Below are 14,183 nucleotides of genomic sequence, written 5' to 3' on the forward strand. Positions count from 1 at the left end.
GGCGTAGGGTCTGGCGTAGACGCAGAGGGGTCTGCGGGGGTACGCCGTCGATTCTATGCAAACCATACAATGACCTTAATGAGCACAATGAAGAGACTGCAGAATGTTCCACTATGAGTTACATAGTAGATTTGAGTTATTCTAGGTGCAAAGATACACAAAGAAAGCTTTCCCATGCAACTGGAACTGGCAACAGCATTCAAGGAGTGTTGTGCATTATTTTTAAAATCACTCAGCATTATCTTTCCATGAAAAATGTAAGATATTTCCATCTCCATACCTACATGAAATTGTGTTTTCAACAATTTCCTGCTGTCTTACAATCTGGTCTCTTACCACTAAAGAAATTACTGAACCATTAGCACGACTACATCTCTTCACAGTAATCTTCCAAAGTGGTCTCACCATCGCATTGAACTCACACACTTAAACGCTCTGACTTATCAGAACTATATGAACAGCCACGCTGTTGCATTTTATTTTCAACACTTTTCGCACTTCTCCTGTCACACAACATGAGACCAGTACGCCTCACTAGGTCAGTCTCACAGTCATTCATTCCATCAACCCAAAAAAAAACAACTATGGTCAGAAATCCTTTTTTCATACATACTGTACACATAAATTTGGAATGGCATTCCCCATCACATCAGAACACTACCGTCCATCACAATTTTCAAAAAGGCATACAAACTGTTCCTTCTCAACAGTTACACTTGCACACATTGATTGAGCCTGTATGGTCCAAGTCTTGCGTGCACTGTCTGTGTTGTTTGTTTTAGTTGTCTGCGTCTGTAGCCCATGCTAATGTCCTGAGTCAAGCCTGTTTATGTTGTAACATAATGTTACTTTTAATGTAACTTTCCAGTATAATAAAGGAAATTAAATTAAACTTTTGGAAGTACTGCTGTAACATAACCTAATCCCATAACCGGCCAAAAGTATCACCGTCCTTACCTTGACCTCTCTTAGGTTCATACACTCTTCCCATGAATAAAACTTCCTCTTCATCCTGTGAAAGAAAAGCAAAACCAGACATTAGTTTGGAGTACAGATTTCCATCAACTAAAGAAGGCCACAAAAACTACACATAACATACGGTAGAGTCACTACCTGTACAAAATCCCTTTGTCCCAATCAATAATTTAGCTTTTTGACGGCGTCTGTAATTACAGCTCATTTTATTTCAAGAACAAAACCAGCAAAAGCTGTAAACTGTAAAGTAAATTGATAATCTAAAATGTATCAACTTCACCGGAGTTTTAGTTTCCCCACTTCAATGAACGTCTTTTATTAATGTAATAAGTTGTTGTACATTAAATCCACACAGCAGCTGGTATACGGGACACCTTTACAATAGCTTATCTTCCCTCCAGCTGGAATTTTGTAAGAGTTACAGAACCTGCAGATATCTTCTTCTCCTCTTTGCCAGCTTTCGGTCGTCACTTCCACAATGTCAGCAACCTGACCCACTCCCTCTACTTTCACTCCCTTTCACCGTCACCGCATGTATTGTCTTGCATGGTAACCAAATGATCAAACAGTGGATGCATCTCCCCGGTTTCTCATCTATTATTGAACCCTGCTGCCATGCCGCTGAAACAAAGGCATGTAAGCTAGTTTGTTTGGCCTGGTGATAGCAGGAAACCAGAAGTCCTAAACTTTACTTGGAATTTCTTTTGACATCATGTTCACTGAATTGTATAACTTCCCTATTGTGTAAAGAAGCCTTTCAAACTAAACAGAGGCGGCAGTAGCTCAATCTGTGGGGAGTTGGGTTGGGAACCAGAGGGCAGCTGGTTCAAGTCCCCGTACGAACCAAAATATGGAGCATGGATTGGTAGCTGGAGAGATGCCAGGTCACCTCCTGGGTACTACCAAGGCGCCCTTGAGCAAAGGCACCGAACCCCAACTGCTCGGGAATCTCCTCTATGGAGCAACCCCAACACTCTGACATGTCTTCAATAGTGTGTATGGCATGTATAGGTCCTGAGCATGTGTGTAATTCAGGCCTGTGTTTAATTTGTGTTTAACTGTAAGTAACAGAGTTAAATCTCTTGCGGGATAAATAAAGACAGAAAAAGACACATTTAAACTATTACATTCACTAGTACACTATTACATCACATTATCAAAATAACATCCTGACCTCTTGATAGCCACCAGTTCTCCTGATTCGTTGCTTCTCCCCATCAGCACGCTCCCGTAGGTGCCATCACCCAACTGCCTCAGGGTGGTGTAGCGATTCATCATCTCTCAAGACGGTTTCATCAGCTTGTTAACTTTCCTGCTGCATAAAGCAAGTTGGGGAAATACAGTGCAGACGCATTAATCAAATGTCTCTTCTCCAGAAGAGTTCAATTGTTCCATTACCAGGAGGAAGGAGTTTCACTTGGCCAGTATGTCACAATGCTCACCAATTCTTGAAGTTCCAAACTCATCTTGCAGTAACTGATCGGTTGTTAGAAAGGTTGGATCCCAGGGATATAGATCAGCCAAAAGTCCAAACAATGCCTTTGTGATCCTTCAGTGACAGTAAAGACATAAAAAATCAGCTGCAGCAGATCCACACCAATCAACCACAAATACATTTAAAAAAATCCCAGGTAGAAGTTTCACCCGCTCCTGGAAATATTTATTGAGATCTGAAGACAAAGAAAAGCGAGCACCGCTTCTTGTTTTTCATTCAGCAAGGAGGATTAGGTGTATGTCTCACTAGTAGGAGCCTCCAACATGGCCACCCAGGGGAGATGACAAAGCCAGCCCTAGGCAGATTAGGCCAACGGGGATGTAAATAGGACGTTACATCACCATCATGCTTACCGGCATCCAGTACCTTCCCCAAGCACCCTGCCTGACAAGAGGATTGGATTGACACCACAGGCCACATTGATCACACTGTTATGTTTGATATTCATTCTTTCAGCAACAAAAAAATAACAGAACTGAAAACAGACTTGGTTGTCTAGAAAATGCATAGCTGTCCCCTTTTTTCAGGTTGCACCATGCTGCCTTTAACATGTCCCTTATTTCAATGCAATTGTCTCATAAGCACATACTGTGTATTCTCTCATTGGCCTACTGCCTAACACCTAAGAGACAATGAGGTAAATTGAGTAGCCTCCCCTGACTTTAAGCTGTGTTCATCATTGAGGATTCATGCTGGTTTGTCTGGTAGATGTTGATTTTCTCAAATGGAAGACCCATGTATGTATTCCTGAACTTTTGCACATCCTGCACTAATCCATAGAGCCTGTTTTTTCATACTTTATTAATGCCATATAGTTATATGTGTTGTTTGTTTCTGTATTTATTGTTTGTTCATTTCATATTTGTTCAAATATGTCTTTCTAGTAAGAAAGTCTCTTTTCTGATTCAGAGTCAGAGAAAGTCTGAGCTTTTGGTGGTTCCACAAAGGAGTTAGTAGCTTAGTAATTTGAACTATGCTCCAGGTATAAACTCATTCATTAAACGGGTGGATTGTAAGTCGTGCGCTATCAAATCACTTTTTTCTGATAGTGAGAGGTTACAAAAGTAGAGTTTTGACTAAAAAAGTTGCAAGAAAATTGTTCCTTTCTTCAGCAATTCGCATAAAGTTTCTCTGGAACAAGACAAGCTGGTGCTGGTTATACAGCAGTCAACCTGTGTGTGTAACTGTAAGACTGGATTGAAAATCAACATGCATGCCCTGACATAATACGAGTAATGAAATATCAAGTAGACCCCGGTATTTTTTTCAGCTGAACAAAGGTTAGAGGTGCAGCAGGTAAGACTTATAGAACTAATGGCGCTTTTCCACTGCATGGTATCTACTAACTCCCCTCGACTCTACTTGCCTTTTTTGGTTTTCCATTATAAAAAAAAGTCCCTAATACCTGCTAACAGGTACTTTTTGTAGTACTACCTCTGTCGAGGTTCCAAGCGAGCTGAGGCGATGCCAAAAGGTGACGTGAAAACCTGCAGACTACTGATTGGTCGGAGAGAATCAGGCCGAGTTGAGTTGAGCCAAGGCGAGGCGAGTTGAGCAGGTCCCATTAATGGAAAAACACTATAACTTTCTGTCATATTTGCTGAAACTGACCCTATGTTTGAGTAGTACTATATGAATTAGGTAATTTAAAAAAACAAAACAACATCTGGTTCCTCTGGCACTACATACAGCCTGTAGTTTGATTTTCAAACATCCACAGCTCCCTGTTCAGATGCACCAATCAGGGCCAGGGTGGGTGTCTAACTGCGAGTCAATTACTGCTCATGCACACCCATTCATTCTCCCGTGTGGGGGGACGGGCTTAGGAGATAGCTTTGGGCTTCAGCAGAAAGGGGGGAGGGACTGAGAAGTTGTCAATGTTCAAGTTGTTTGGCTAAATCCTGGATCTTCCCAATCCTAACTACAGCACCTTTAATGGATATATAGTGGTTGCAGACCACTGCATACACACAAGGATTTGAATTCCATTTGTCAGCTATTTTCATGAAACATAATTAAAGTGTGTCTCCTCACTGACCGGCTGTATTTAGGTTAAAGGAAATACAGTTGTAGGTAATCCAAGGCCAGCTAAACAAAATAAGATTAGTGTTTATTATATTGAACTCCCATCCAAGGAGAATGTCCAAACTGGATTTAGTTCTATGACTCCTGGTAATCGTTCAACAAATAAGTTGTCAGTGAAATTAACAGTATGTAAATGTTTAAAGATTTGTCATCATTTTTGCATGCTGTATATCAACTTCATCATTTGGCCTTTTTCCATTGCAAAAGTGATTCTGATTCTGATTCTGATTCTGATAGAAATGATTCCTCGAAACAAAACCCTGCTTGATGTCTTACCCTCACTGAAACACTTGAAGGAATCTACATAAGATTGATATGACACTGTCATGAACACATGTCACTGTCAACCCTAACCCTAACCCTAACCATAACTTGTCATGACAAAACTGTATGACACTTACTAAAAGAAGCATTATGTCATAAGAGTTTATGACTTGTTTATAATTTTGTTATGACACGTTCATGACTGTGTCATGTCACTGTCAATGTAGATACCTTCACGTAAAGTGTACTCTGAAACAATAAGCACTAGGACGAGTCTAGTCGAGGACTGCTGGCCTGCATTCAGCTTTCACATATTGCACATATGTTGTTGGAGGGAATTAAAGGGAATTAGGATGTAGCCGATCCAGGCCACATGACGTTAGGGAAGCTATTCAAGGTCAATTCTATTGTGAACGCCAATCTGACCAGTAGAAATGAAACAGAGTAGCCTATGCTACATTTGATTGACGGATTGATTGATTTCATTTGACCACTTAAATATAAAAATATGAAAACAGTACTCTGTCATACATTAAAACACATAAATAGTCAGGGATGACACAATAAAGTCCAAAGACTTATTTCCATTGTGGTCCCTATAGATCATAACCTCTAAATGTAATTACTGGGGGAAATAAATGTATAACGTTAGTTGATCGCTTTAACTGGAACGTTATATTCAACGTAACACACACCAGATAGACACCAACGTTAACTCTAAATAACAGCTTTGATGAACTAACGTTATCAATATTTCTGTCAAATAGACAGTGTAGCTTTTCAGTTAAGATCAAAACTAGAGAAACATTTGTTGATGTCAGCTTGACATCTTTGGTCAGGCCTCATCGTTTCGCCCTTCTTTTTTCTTCGTTCTTTTATAGTTTTAAACTCACCATTCAGGGGGCGTAGCTCCTTTCCTTGACCGTGGTCTGTGCCTGCTGATAGCACGACGTTTCTTTAGTTATAATCCAAGGAGTAGCCTAGAGCACGGCCGATAGGGTGCGTGTGTGTGCGCGTTACTGCTGCCCATGGAAACGTACACACACAAACTCGTTGCCAAGTGACGAATGGGGCGTGCGGGCGCAGTGCTTTGTGGGACTGCAACCCTCTAAATACGCCTTCACTCTTCTTTAATTGGCTGCTCTGGCTATAGGGGCAATGCAAGTGTGGCACCAGTAGATGGAGCTCTCGAGCTGTTTTTTTTTTTTAAATCGGCCCAAATAGCTGTGAAGACACAACTTCAAAAAATGTCAATTGACTGTTAAAATTGGCCCATGTTTTTAATGTAGATCAGTAGCCTAATAAGTAGACCAAATCTATAGGCCTATGCCTACAGGCCCATGCCCACACAGTCCCACAAGAGTTGCCTGATAAATACACGATGTCATGTTAGATGATATACTTATGAGACAGAGAGAGAGAAAGAGAGAGAGACAGAGAGAGAGAGAGAGAGAGAGAGAGAGAGAGAGACGAAACAAAGTTAGATGTCATGCCCGTCACCTCTGCGGTCAAAGATGATTTGCTTCGTGTACATTCATCCGTGCAGCCTGCGCGTCATAGCTTGCTGACTATAAACCACTTAAGCCTCCAATAGGATACCTTTCCCATCTGTCGCTTGTACGTTAGTGTGTTTGCGTGTGCTCAGGGAGGTGGTCTTTCCACACACACGAAGCAGGTAAGCCAATACGCAGGTGAAGAGGTGATCGCAAGTGGAATTGCGCTCTAAGAGGATTACCACTCTCGTTAGTCACCCGCCGGGTCTTGTCAACGAATGCCGGTTGAGAAACAGGGCACCGGGACGCCATGCCATGCAGTGTCCTGCCGAAAGACGGGCGAGGAAACGGGTCATAGCCTACTCCACCTGGTGCGAGTCGGAGGGAGTTCGAACCTGTGGTGTATATGTAGATTAACTGTGACATTGCAGTATGGTCCATGGTAGTTTTTACCTGTTGGGAGGGCACATGAATCCGTCACCGGGATTGCATCAGCACCGAAGAGCGGTTTCCTGAAGGAGGGGGTTGGTTGACAGGCTGATTCTGACATGAAGACTCGGCCTGCAGGGATCGGCAACGTCAATGCCGACTGGATGGGTTCGCTCCCCTCCAAGCTCAGCACCATGCCCCTCAAACACCTCGCCGTGCCAGGTGGGCCTGTCGTGCGTAAAGATGATTTGTTCCTCTGCGTCTAATCATCTGTCCATCACACCTGGATTTATACCACTGTGCACTTTGCAAAGATAACAACCAAGCTACATGTCTGAAAGGATTGTGATGTGTTCATATTTGCTTTTCGATTTCTATTTTTTATCATCAGCATCATCTCTCTTCCAGGGTCTCATGATTCTTTTACCTTCTGGGTGGATGTGCATGCTCCTGTTGGACCCGACCAGAAGGCATACGTGAAGTACCTCGCCACCATGTTCAGCGTCTTAGCCAAGAAAGTCATGGTGAAGTGGTCCATGACCCAGGTACTGAGCTCAGATCAGTGACACATAGGCCTACAAACCTAACTCTCTGTAGAGCAGGAACTTGCTGATGTCCAATGAAATGATCCGTCTTGGCCAGGTTTTGACATCCTGTGCATTGTACAGCGTAGCAGATGTTTTGTGTAATACAATGTCTGTATTCTAGAATCTGACATTTAAAGAGCAGTTGGAAGCAGGAATACGCTACTTTGATCTCCGGGTCTCCTCCAAACCAGGCGAGTCAGGAAATGAGATTTTCTTTATCCACGGCCTGTTTGGTCACAAGGTGAGCAGTGGAGTACATACAGTATTTACTGACATTTAAATGCTTCATCATAGGGTTACTGTGCCTACCTTCCTTTTCTTTGTATTGTGATTAAACATGTTTCAAGTAATCAGTCACAGTTCAGTATTATCCGTCAATGTTTTCTTTCTAAATCAGATGTCTCCAATCCTGGAATGATCAATGATTTGTCCTTTTTTTATCTCATATTACAGCATGAATAGTGAATGTTTTCTGCTAGTGTTGTGTTCTAGTTTCCAGCTCATGTTGTCAGTAGTGGGATGGCGATGGCCTGAACAAGGATTAAAGGTTACAGCGAGTTACCTCTAACCTTTCACTCTGTTCTCCCCCTCAGGTGAGCGATGGCTTGTTAGAAATCAACTCCTTCTTAAGCAGACACAGGAAAGAGGTGAGCAACACTTTAAACCCGTTTTTAACTTTTTCTTCCTTTTTTGTCATTTTTTCAACACTTTTGATGTTTTTTTTCCCATGTTTGTCACTTTCTTAGAAGTTTTCAACACTACGTAACACTAACTTATTAACTTTAGTTTTACAGTTATTTTTGGAATTTATGGTCAACAAACCTCATTTATAGGAAATCATACCTAATGTTTGAGTTAGAAAAGCAGAAATTAGGAATTATTTAGACTAAAATGAAAGGAAAGTATGAATAATCACAGACTGGAATATGTTAACTTTTACTCAATACTATTTGGAAACCACTTCAAATGTTTTCAAATGCTATAAAATTGAATAAGACACCCCAAAATAACCCATCAAAATCTCCCCAAAGAGCATTGTGTGGAATCAATCATGTTTTTTGGGGTAATTACAATTGGGTAGTTGATACAGGAAAACGGGTCAATCTGACCCAAGGACCACATGACGGTTAATAGTTTGCACATACGCATGACCAAAGACGGACAGAGTTTGCCTACTAACTGATGGATTTTTTCGATGTAGATAGTGTTTCTGGACTTTAACCACTACTATGCAATGGATCTAGAGCATCATGTGTACCTCATCCGCATGCTCCAGGAAGTGTTTGGCAGCAAGCTTTGCAACAACTGTGCAGTGGAAGGCATCACTCTGGACTACCTCTGGCAGAAGAAATACCAGGTGAGGTCAGAACGCATCAATGAAACGGATCTCGGATCACTTAAAGCTCATATACATATAACAAGTCAAAGTGGCATGGGTGAGTTGTTTTTGGATGTGTGTAGTTATTGGACTTAACCCCTGAGGTCAGGTAATCCCTGCGGCCTATAGCTCCCCTGAACAGGAATTAGTGGTGAGCGTCATCCCATTAACACTTTTTTCATCCAACAGCCCTCCTTCTTTCATTGCATTTAGCTTTCATCCTTTCTTCACACTCTCTTTTCCTTTTTCTTTGTCTTTTTTAGCTTTCCTTCATTGTTTTAATTTAATTTCCTTGTTTCCATTTTCCTCTTTCTCTAACCCCCTTTTTTAAAGTATCTACACATACCTACACATGGAAATGAGCAGCTTCACGTACACACGCATCTGTGTGTGGGCTTCCTGTTTTAAGTGCAATTCATTAAATGTCTGCAATGGTTTTAATGTGCATGTCTCATTTGGAAACAATCAGTTTAACTCCTGCTCCTGTGACCCTAATCTGTGACTGGTTTAGTTGGCAAAAGAGAAAGAGATAGAGAGAGAGAGAGAGAGCAGGACAGACAGAGGAGAGACGGGAGGGGAGCAGAGATTCGCCCAATTAGCCATCTTGTTTTAAGTGTCTCTGGAAAAGTCCAAGCCACGTTGATGTATTGACTGTATGCTAATATTCATGTAACCTCTGGACTCAGAGTGACTCAGAGGGATGATAACGCATGACCCTGAAGCTGGATAAAAAACAGGCTCTCATAGTTATCCTCACAGATTAGGGCACGGTGAACACAGGTTTCTGGGAAGACATTGGCAGATGATTGAATCAACCTACAGAAAGACAAGGGTCGCCTAAAAGTGTTTATTAAAACGAGGATTGCAATCACAACACCCGACTAGTTCTGTCATTATTTCACTGTTAAATCTTTTTAGTAAAGCGTGGACTAGTCATGGGTGTTTTTTAGGATTTCAATCAAAATTGTCACACCTACAGTACTTTAATGGCATATTGTTGTAAATGATGTGTAGATGCAAGGAAGTTGAAATAATTTCCCGGTGCCTGGGTGGCTCACTTGGTAGAGCGTGCGCCCGTATACAGAGGCTTAGTCCTCAAGGCAGCGGTCCCAGGTTTGGTTCCGACCTGCGGCCCTTTGCTGTCATTCCCCTCCTCTCTCTGTAGAGAGAATCATGGTTTTCATTATTTTGGGTAACATAGTAAGTAGCAATCTAAAACACTATTCCACTAAATTCATTATTTCATATTTTTCTTTGATTTTGACGATGCTGTCTAATGACAAGTGTTTTTTTGATCCTGTGACAAGACTCTGGATGGTTGCAAGTTTAGGTGCAAAATTGGTCAAGACTGCCAAGCTGAGCACATCTGCAAGCCAAGCGAGCAGTCATGCCTTTCAAATATCAAAGCGTCAGTAACTAGCCTGCACTGAGCTCCGTCATAACTACCTCATGCCACTGAAGATTAGACTACCTGAGTGTTTCCGTTGTACCCCGTCGGTGCATTGTTTTAAACATATCTACTCTCTGTCTTTCATTTGCATTTCTCCTCAGGTGATTGTGTTCTACCATCATCCATCAGCTCAGGACATCCCTGTCATGTGGCCTGGCAACAAGATCCCTGCTCCCTGGGCGAACACCACCGAACCCAAGAAGCTCACACAGGTCAGAAAACAGCATTGGCTGTGATAGGTACCTACCAGCATACAGACCCCATTTATACATTTTTCACTTCCTTAAGTGGAAAAGCCGTACGGGTAGCTGCAATTCGCTAAAGATATCTGCAGTTTAGAGATCAGTTACACAGGCTATGTACCCAGATCTCTCACATCAAGGAGATTTAGACTATTTGTGGAAGTAGCTCAGTCCCTAGGGAGTTGGGCTAGGAACTGGGGGGTTGAAGGTTCTAGTCCCAGTAGCCTATGGACCAAAGTCAAGAGTGTTGATTGGTACTTTCTGGGCGCTGCAAGGTGCTGTTAATATCTGAACATGACTGTTCAGATATTAGCTGATAGACTACAACTCCAATGGTTCAACAATCTCGATCTGAATCTAACGGCATTCATTGTAGGGTTCATTAGTATTAGATCTGTTTACGTGTGACATTCTCCTGTCTAGTTCCTGGAAACTACACTGAGGGAAAGAGCCAAGGAGGGATCCTTCCATGTGTCTCAGGCCATCCTCACACCCAGGGTCAACACCGTGGCCAAGGGTCTGGTCTGGGGGCTGCGCAGCTACCTGGTGGAGAGGTCAGTGACTAAATGTGAGTGTTTTTAGAAATTTGTGACTGAGGGGGGGGGGGGGGGGGGGGGGGGGGGGGGGGTATGGTGGAATATTATGGATGTGTGGAAATGCGTTACGCAAACATCCATTTGTACATATAACTTGCTTTAAAACACGTGTCGAAGAGTTAGGTGTCCAGCCCAAGTGTTAGAGCGGGAATCTGCTCATGCCCATTTGAACCTTGTCTTTTCTTTTATTCATTTAACTCCATTTTATTTAGCTATTGTTATATAAGTCTGTGGCCACTTGAGGGCAGTACAGCAAATGTTACAAAGGCTTACAACACAAAACAGAAAGTCAGAGCAATGATTTTGACATGGTGGCAAAGTAGTGTCTCACTGGCAGACAGAGACAAACATCACTCCCTTTAACTTCATGTCCATCATTCAGTTTCTCCCTCATCATGACACTGTATCAGAATACCTTATCGACAGCTTTGCACATGTCCTTGGGTCAAATTTGACCCGTTTTCATAGTTTTTACATCAGATATTTGGGTTTCTTTCAACCTAATTTCCCTATAAAATATAGAATTTTATAGCATTTAAAAAAAAAATTTTAAAACAGTTTGTCAGTCAAAATAATTCATATTTTCAGCTCTTTAACTCAAAAGTTAGATATTATTTCATATAAAAAATGTATTGACCATTATTTCCCAAAAAAAAGGAGCGTAAAACTAGTGGTAAGAACATGGTGTTAGTGGTGAAAAAAGCACAGAAAAGAAGCGACAATAACGTTTTTTTAAGCACCAAAAAGGGTTAATATGTAAATACAGATGAATGGATGACATTACTTCCTTTACTTGTTTACCTCCACTTTTTATTTTTAGATGGCTCAAACACTGTTGTGTAACATTTAACAATTTGATGTGACCTCTTTATGAGGTCACAGTGTGCGGTCCTATAAAGAACAGCTTCATCAGTGTCTTTTATTATTTATTTTTCATAATCACTGGACAAATGAATTAAAGAAAAACCTACAGCATCTGCCTTTGGCTGCAGATTTGTGGTGCTTTGTGTTCCCATTGTGCTGTGTTGCACCATGTAGACAACAATACATTTTCCAGATGTAGCGTCTTTCCATTTGTTGAGCTATTTTTATAATACTTGACTGTGATTGGAATCGATGTTTCGGAGCTATGAGACCAGTGATGTGACTGGCTGAGAGTGTATCTATTACTCACCACACCCTCTGATGGAGGATGTTGTGTAGAAGCAAAACCAGAGTGGATGTTTCATCTTTTCATCTATTTACAACAAATCTCTGTAAAAAGTCTGCATCTTTAAATTTGGCTTCTCTGTTACACTGTTCTGTCACTTCACTGATTTATTTGATTTAGGATAAGCTGTAATCCTCTTTATCCATTTCCAAACTATAAGGAATCAAACACAAACACGTCATGTCTCACATTAAGAGATCTTATTTCCTAAGCAAGGACTCAATTGTTCGCTCAAACTTTAGCAGTCATCCAGCTCGTTGAGCCTGAGCTTGAAGTGGAAATGACAGCGGAAATCCTGACTTAGAGAGTTAAAACCCACCATACCCTTAAAAGTGAGAGAACTGGCCTCTGATACTGGGGTATAAAACTTCTGAACGAACTCTCTGGCGAGACAGGAGGTCGCCTAATTTAGCACTTCCGAGGAAATGGGATAGTTTATCACCACTGGATAAACATTTGGACTTCCTGGTTTTGTTCTGCTGGTGGCTCAAACACAGGGGAGAATTTAAGGGTGAACTCATACAGCAACAGGCGTCGTGGCGTGTGTGTGTGTGTGTGTGTGTGTGTGCCGAGAACCAAAAAAGAAAGTGTTTGAATGCAGAGCAATGATTTCGACACAATAGCGCCAATTTAATCTCTCACTGGCAGACAGAGATAAACATCACTCCCTTTAACTTCGTTTCCATCAGTTTCATTCTTCTCCCTCATCATAACACTGTATCAGAATACCTTATCAACCGCTTTTCATGAAATTTGGTGGACAGACAGACATTCAGCCAAGGAACCACTGATTAGCTTCTGGCAAGGTTATAGCCATAACTACAAACCTAACAGAGACAGAAACTTGGCTCATGTCAAGGAATCAGTTTGAATTGAAATTTAAGTTACAGAAAAGGGGGTCAATTGTGAACCTTCTAATACAAACGTTCTTCTTTTGCGGCTCTAGAAACCTGCCGACCATCATTTCCTGGGTTGAGGCTCAGAGGCCGGGGGTGGACGGGGTCAACATCATCACCTCGGACTTTGTGGAGCTCACTGACTTTGCTAACATTGTCATCAAACTCAACAACCTGCTGTTGTCTGAACAAGACCGCAAACAAAGATGACACACATTTGCACAACAGCCTAAATGTGTGCTGACCTGCGATGTGGGGCAAGTCCGAGGGCAGATTCTTCCACCATTGTCCTTATGAAGTTAGTTTAAATAATAATGTATTATATTGCATTATACTAGACTTCAACAACGACAGTTTATCATTAGTATTAGGTCCCATGACTTGAACATTTCACTTTATGAGGTTTTTTAACATAAATATGAGTTCCCCCAGCCTGCCAATAGTCCCCCAGTGCATAGAAATGGCAATAGGTGTAAACTGAGCCCTGGGTATCCTGCTCTGCTTTTGAGAAAATGAAAGCTCAGATGGGACGAAGCTGGCTCTCTCAGCCCAAATATCATGCCAGTCCCAAAGAGGGTTAAGAAGCTGGAGTTTTAGCACCATCAAAAGGTCGACCCAATCCTGTTATTCCACCGCTTTGGCTTCAAATTGTATTGTCTAATGGCCATGCAAGACAGGTCACCATGGAGAAACAGACTCACAGCTACCTGGGACCTGGACAGTGATTATATGAATTATATGTATTTCAACATGGTTTTGACATTCTCAAATATTATGCTGTGTTCACACCAAATGCAAAGTGAATGTACGTGCGTTACTGGCGCAAGTTTGACCGTGGGATTGTTTGTGTTTATTTAAATTATTTGTGCAAAATGTGCCAAAGAGAAGGAGGAGCTCCATATAGATGCCAACAATATTGCTGTCCGCCATTTCTTTCTGCCATCAACTTTGCAGCCTACCTGTTGTTGAAGTCCTAGATACATTGGAAAACCAAACACTTTCATGTCTTGGTTTATAACATCTGAGGTGGGCACAAAAAATTCACACAATCCCGAGCAACGGGGGGGGGGGGGGGGGGGGGGG

The 14,183-nt window shown here is 41.7% G+C and overlaps 2 protein-coding genes across 16 annotated transcripts in view; one reads left to right on the top strand and one right to left on the bottom strand.

The window, feature by feature from the left end:
- mak (male germ cell-associated kinase) overlaps positions 1 to 5,927 on the bottom strand; it is a 17,310-nt gene extending 11,383 nt beyond the window's left edge. For 8 of the 15 annotated variants that reach the window (XM_034862057.1, XM_034862054.1, XM_034862055.1 and 5 more), the window contains exons 1-4: positions 5,713 to 5,829; positions 2,418 to 2,765; positions 2,150 to 2,290; positions 958 to 1,012 (exon numbers count right to left, since the gene is read on the bottom strand). In XM_034862057.1, coding sequence (XP_034717948.1) covers positions 958 to 1,012; positions 2,150 to 2,253 — 159 coding nt within the window. In that variant the 5' untranslated portion in view covers positions 2,254 to 2,290; positions 2,418 to 2,765; positions 5,713 to 5,829. Of the gene's footprint in view, positions 1 to 957; positions 1,013 to 2,149; positions 2,291 to 2,417; positions 2,766 to 2,823; positions 2,920 to 5,712 lie in introns of those variants that run through there. The other 7 variants (XM_034862051.1, XM_034862047.1, XM_034862048.1 and 4 more) reach the window with 7 other exon arrangements.
- A 748-nt stretch (positions 5,928 to 6,675) lies between these two features.
- On the top strand, positions 6,676 to 13,749 carry plcxd2 (phosphatidylinositol-specific phospholipase C, X domain containing 2). The gene is made up of 8 exons (XM_034862060.1): positions 6,676 to 6,963; positions 7,150 to 7,286; positions 7,450 to 7,569; positions 7,922 to 7,975; positions 8,530 to 8,685; positions 10,258 to 10,368; positions 10,822 to 10,952; positions 13,151 to 13,749. Exons 1-8 carry the CDS (start codon positions 6,861 to 6,863, stop codon positions 13,308 to 13,310), a joined length of 972 nt encoding a protein of 323 aa, XP_034717951.1. The 5' UTR covers positions 6,676 to 6,860; the 3' UTR covers positions 13,311 to 13,749.
- Positions 13,750 to 14,183: the final 434 nt, after the last annotated feature.

This window comes from Etheostoma cragini, chromosome 22 (genome assembly GCF_013103735.1).
Source record: "Etheostoma cragini isolate CJK2018 chromosome 22, CSU_Ecrag_1.0, whole genome shotgun sequence".
Lineage (NCBI taxonomy): Eukaryota > Metazoa > Chordata > Actinopteri > Perciformes > Percidae > Etheostoma > Etheostoma cragini.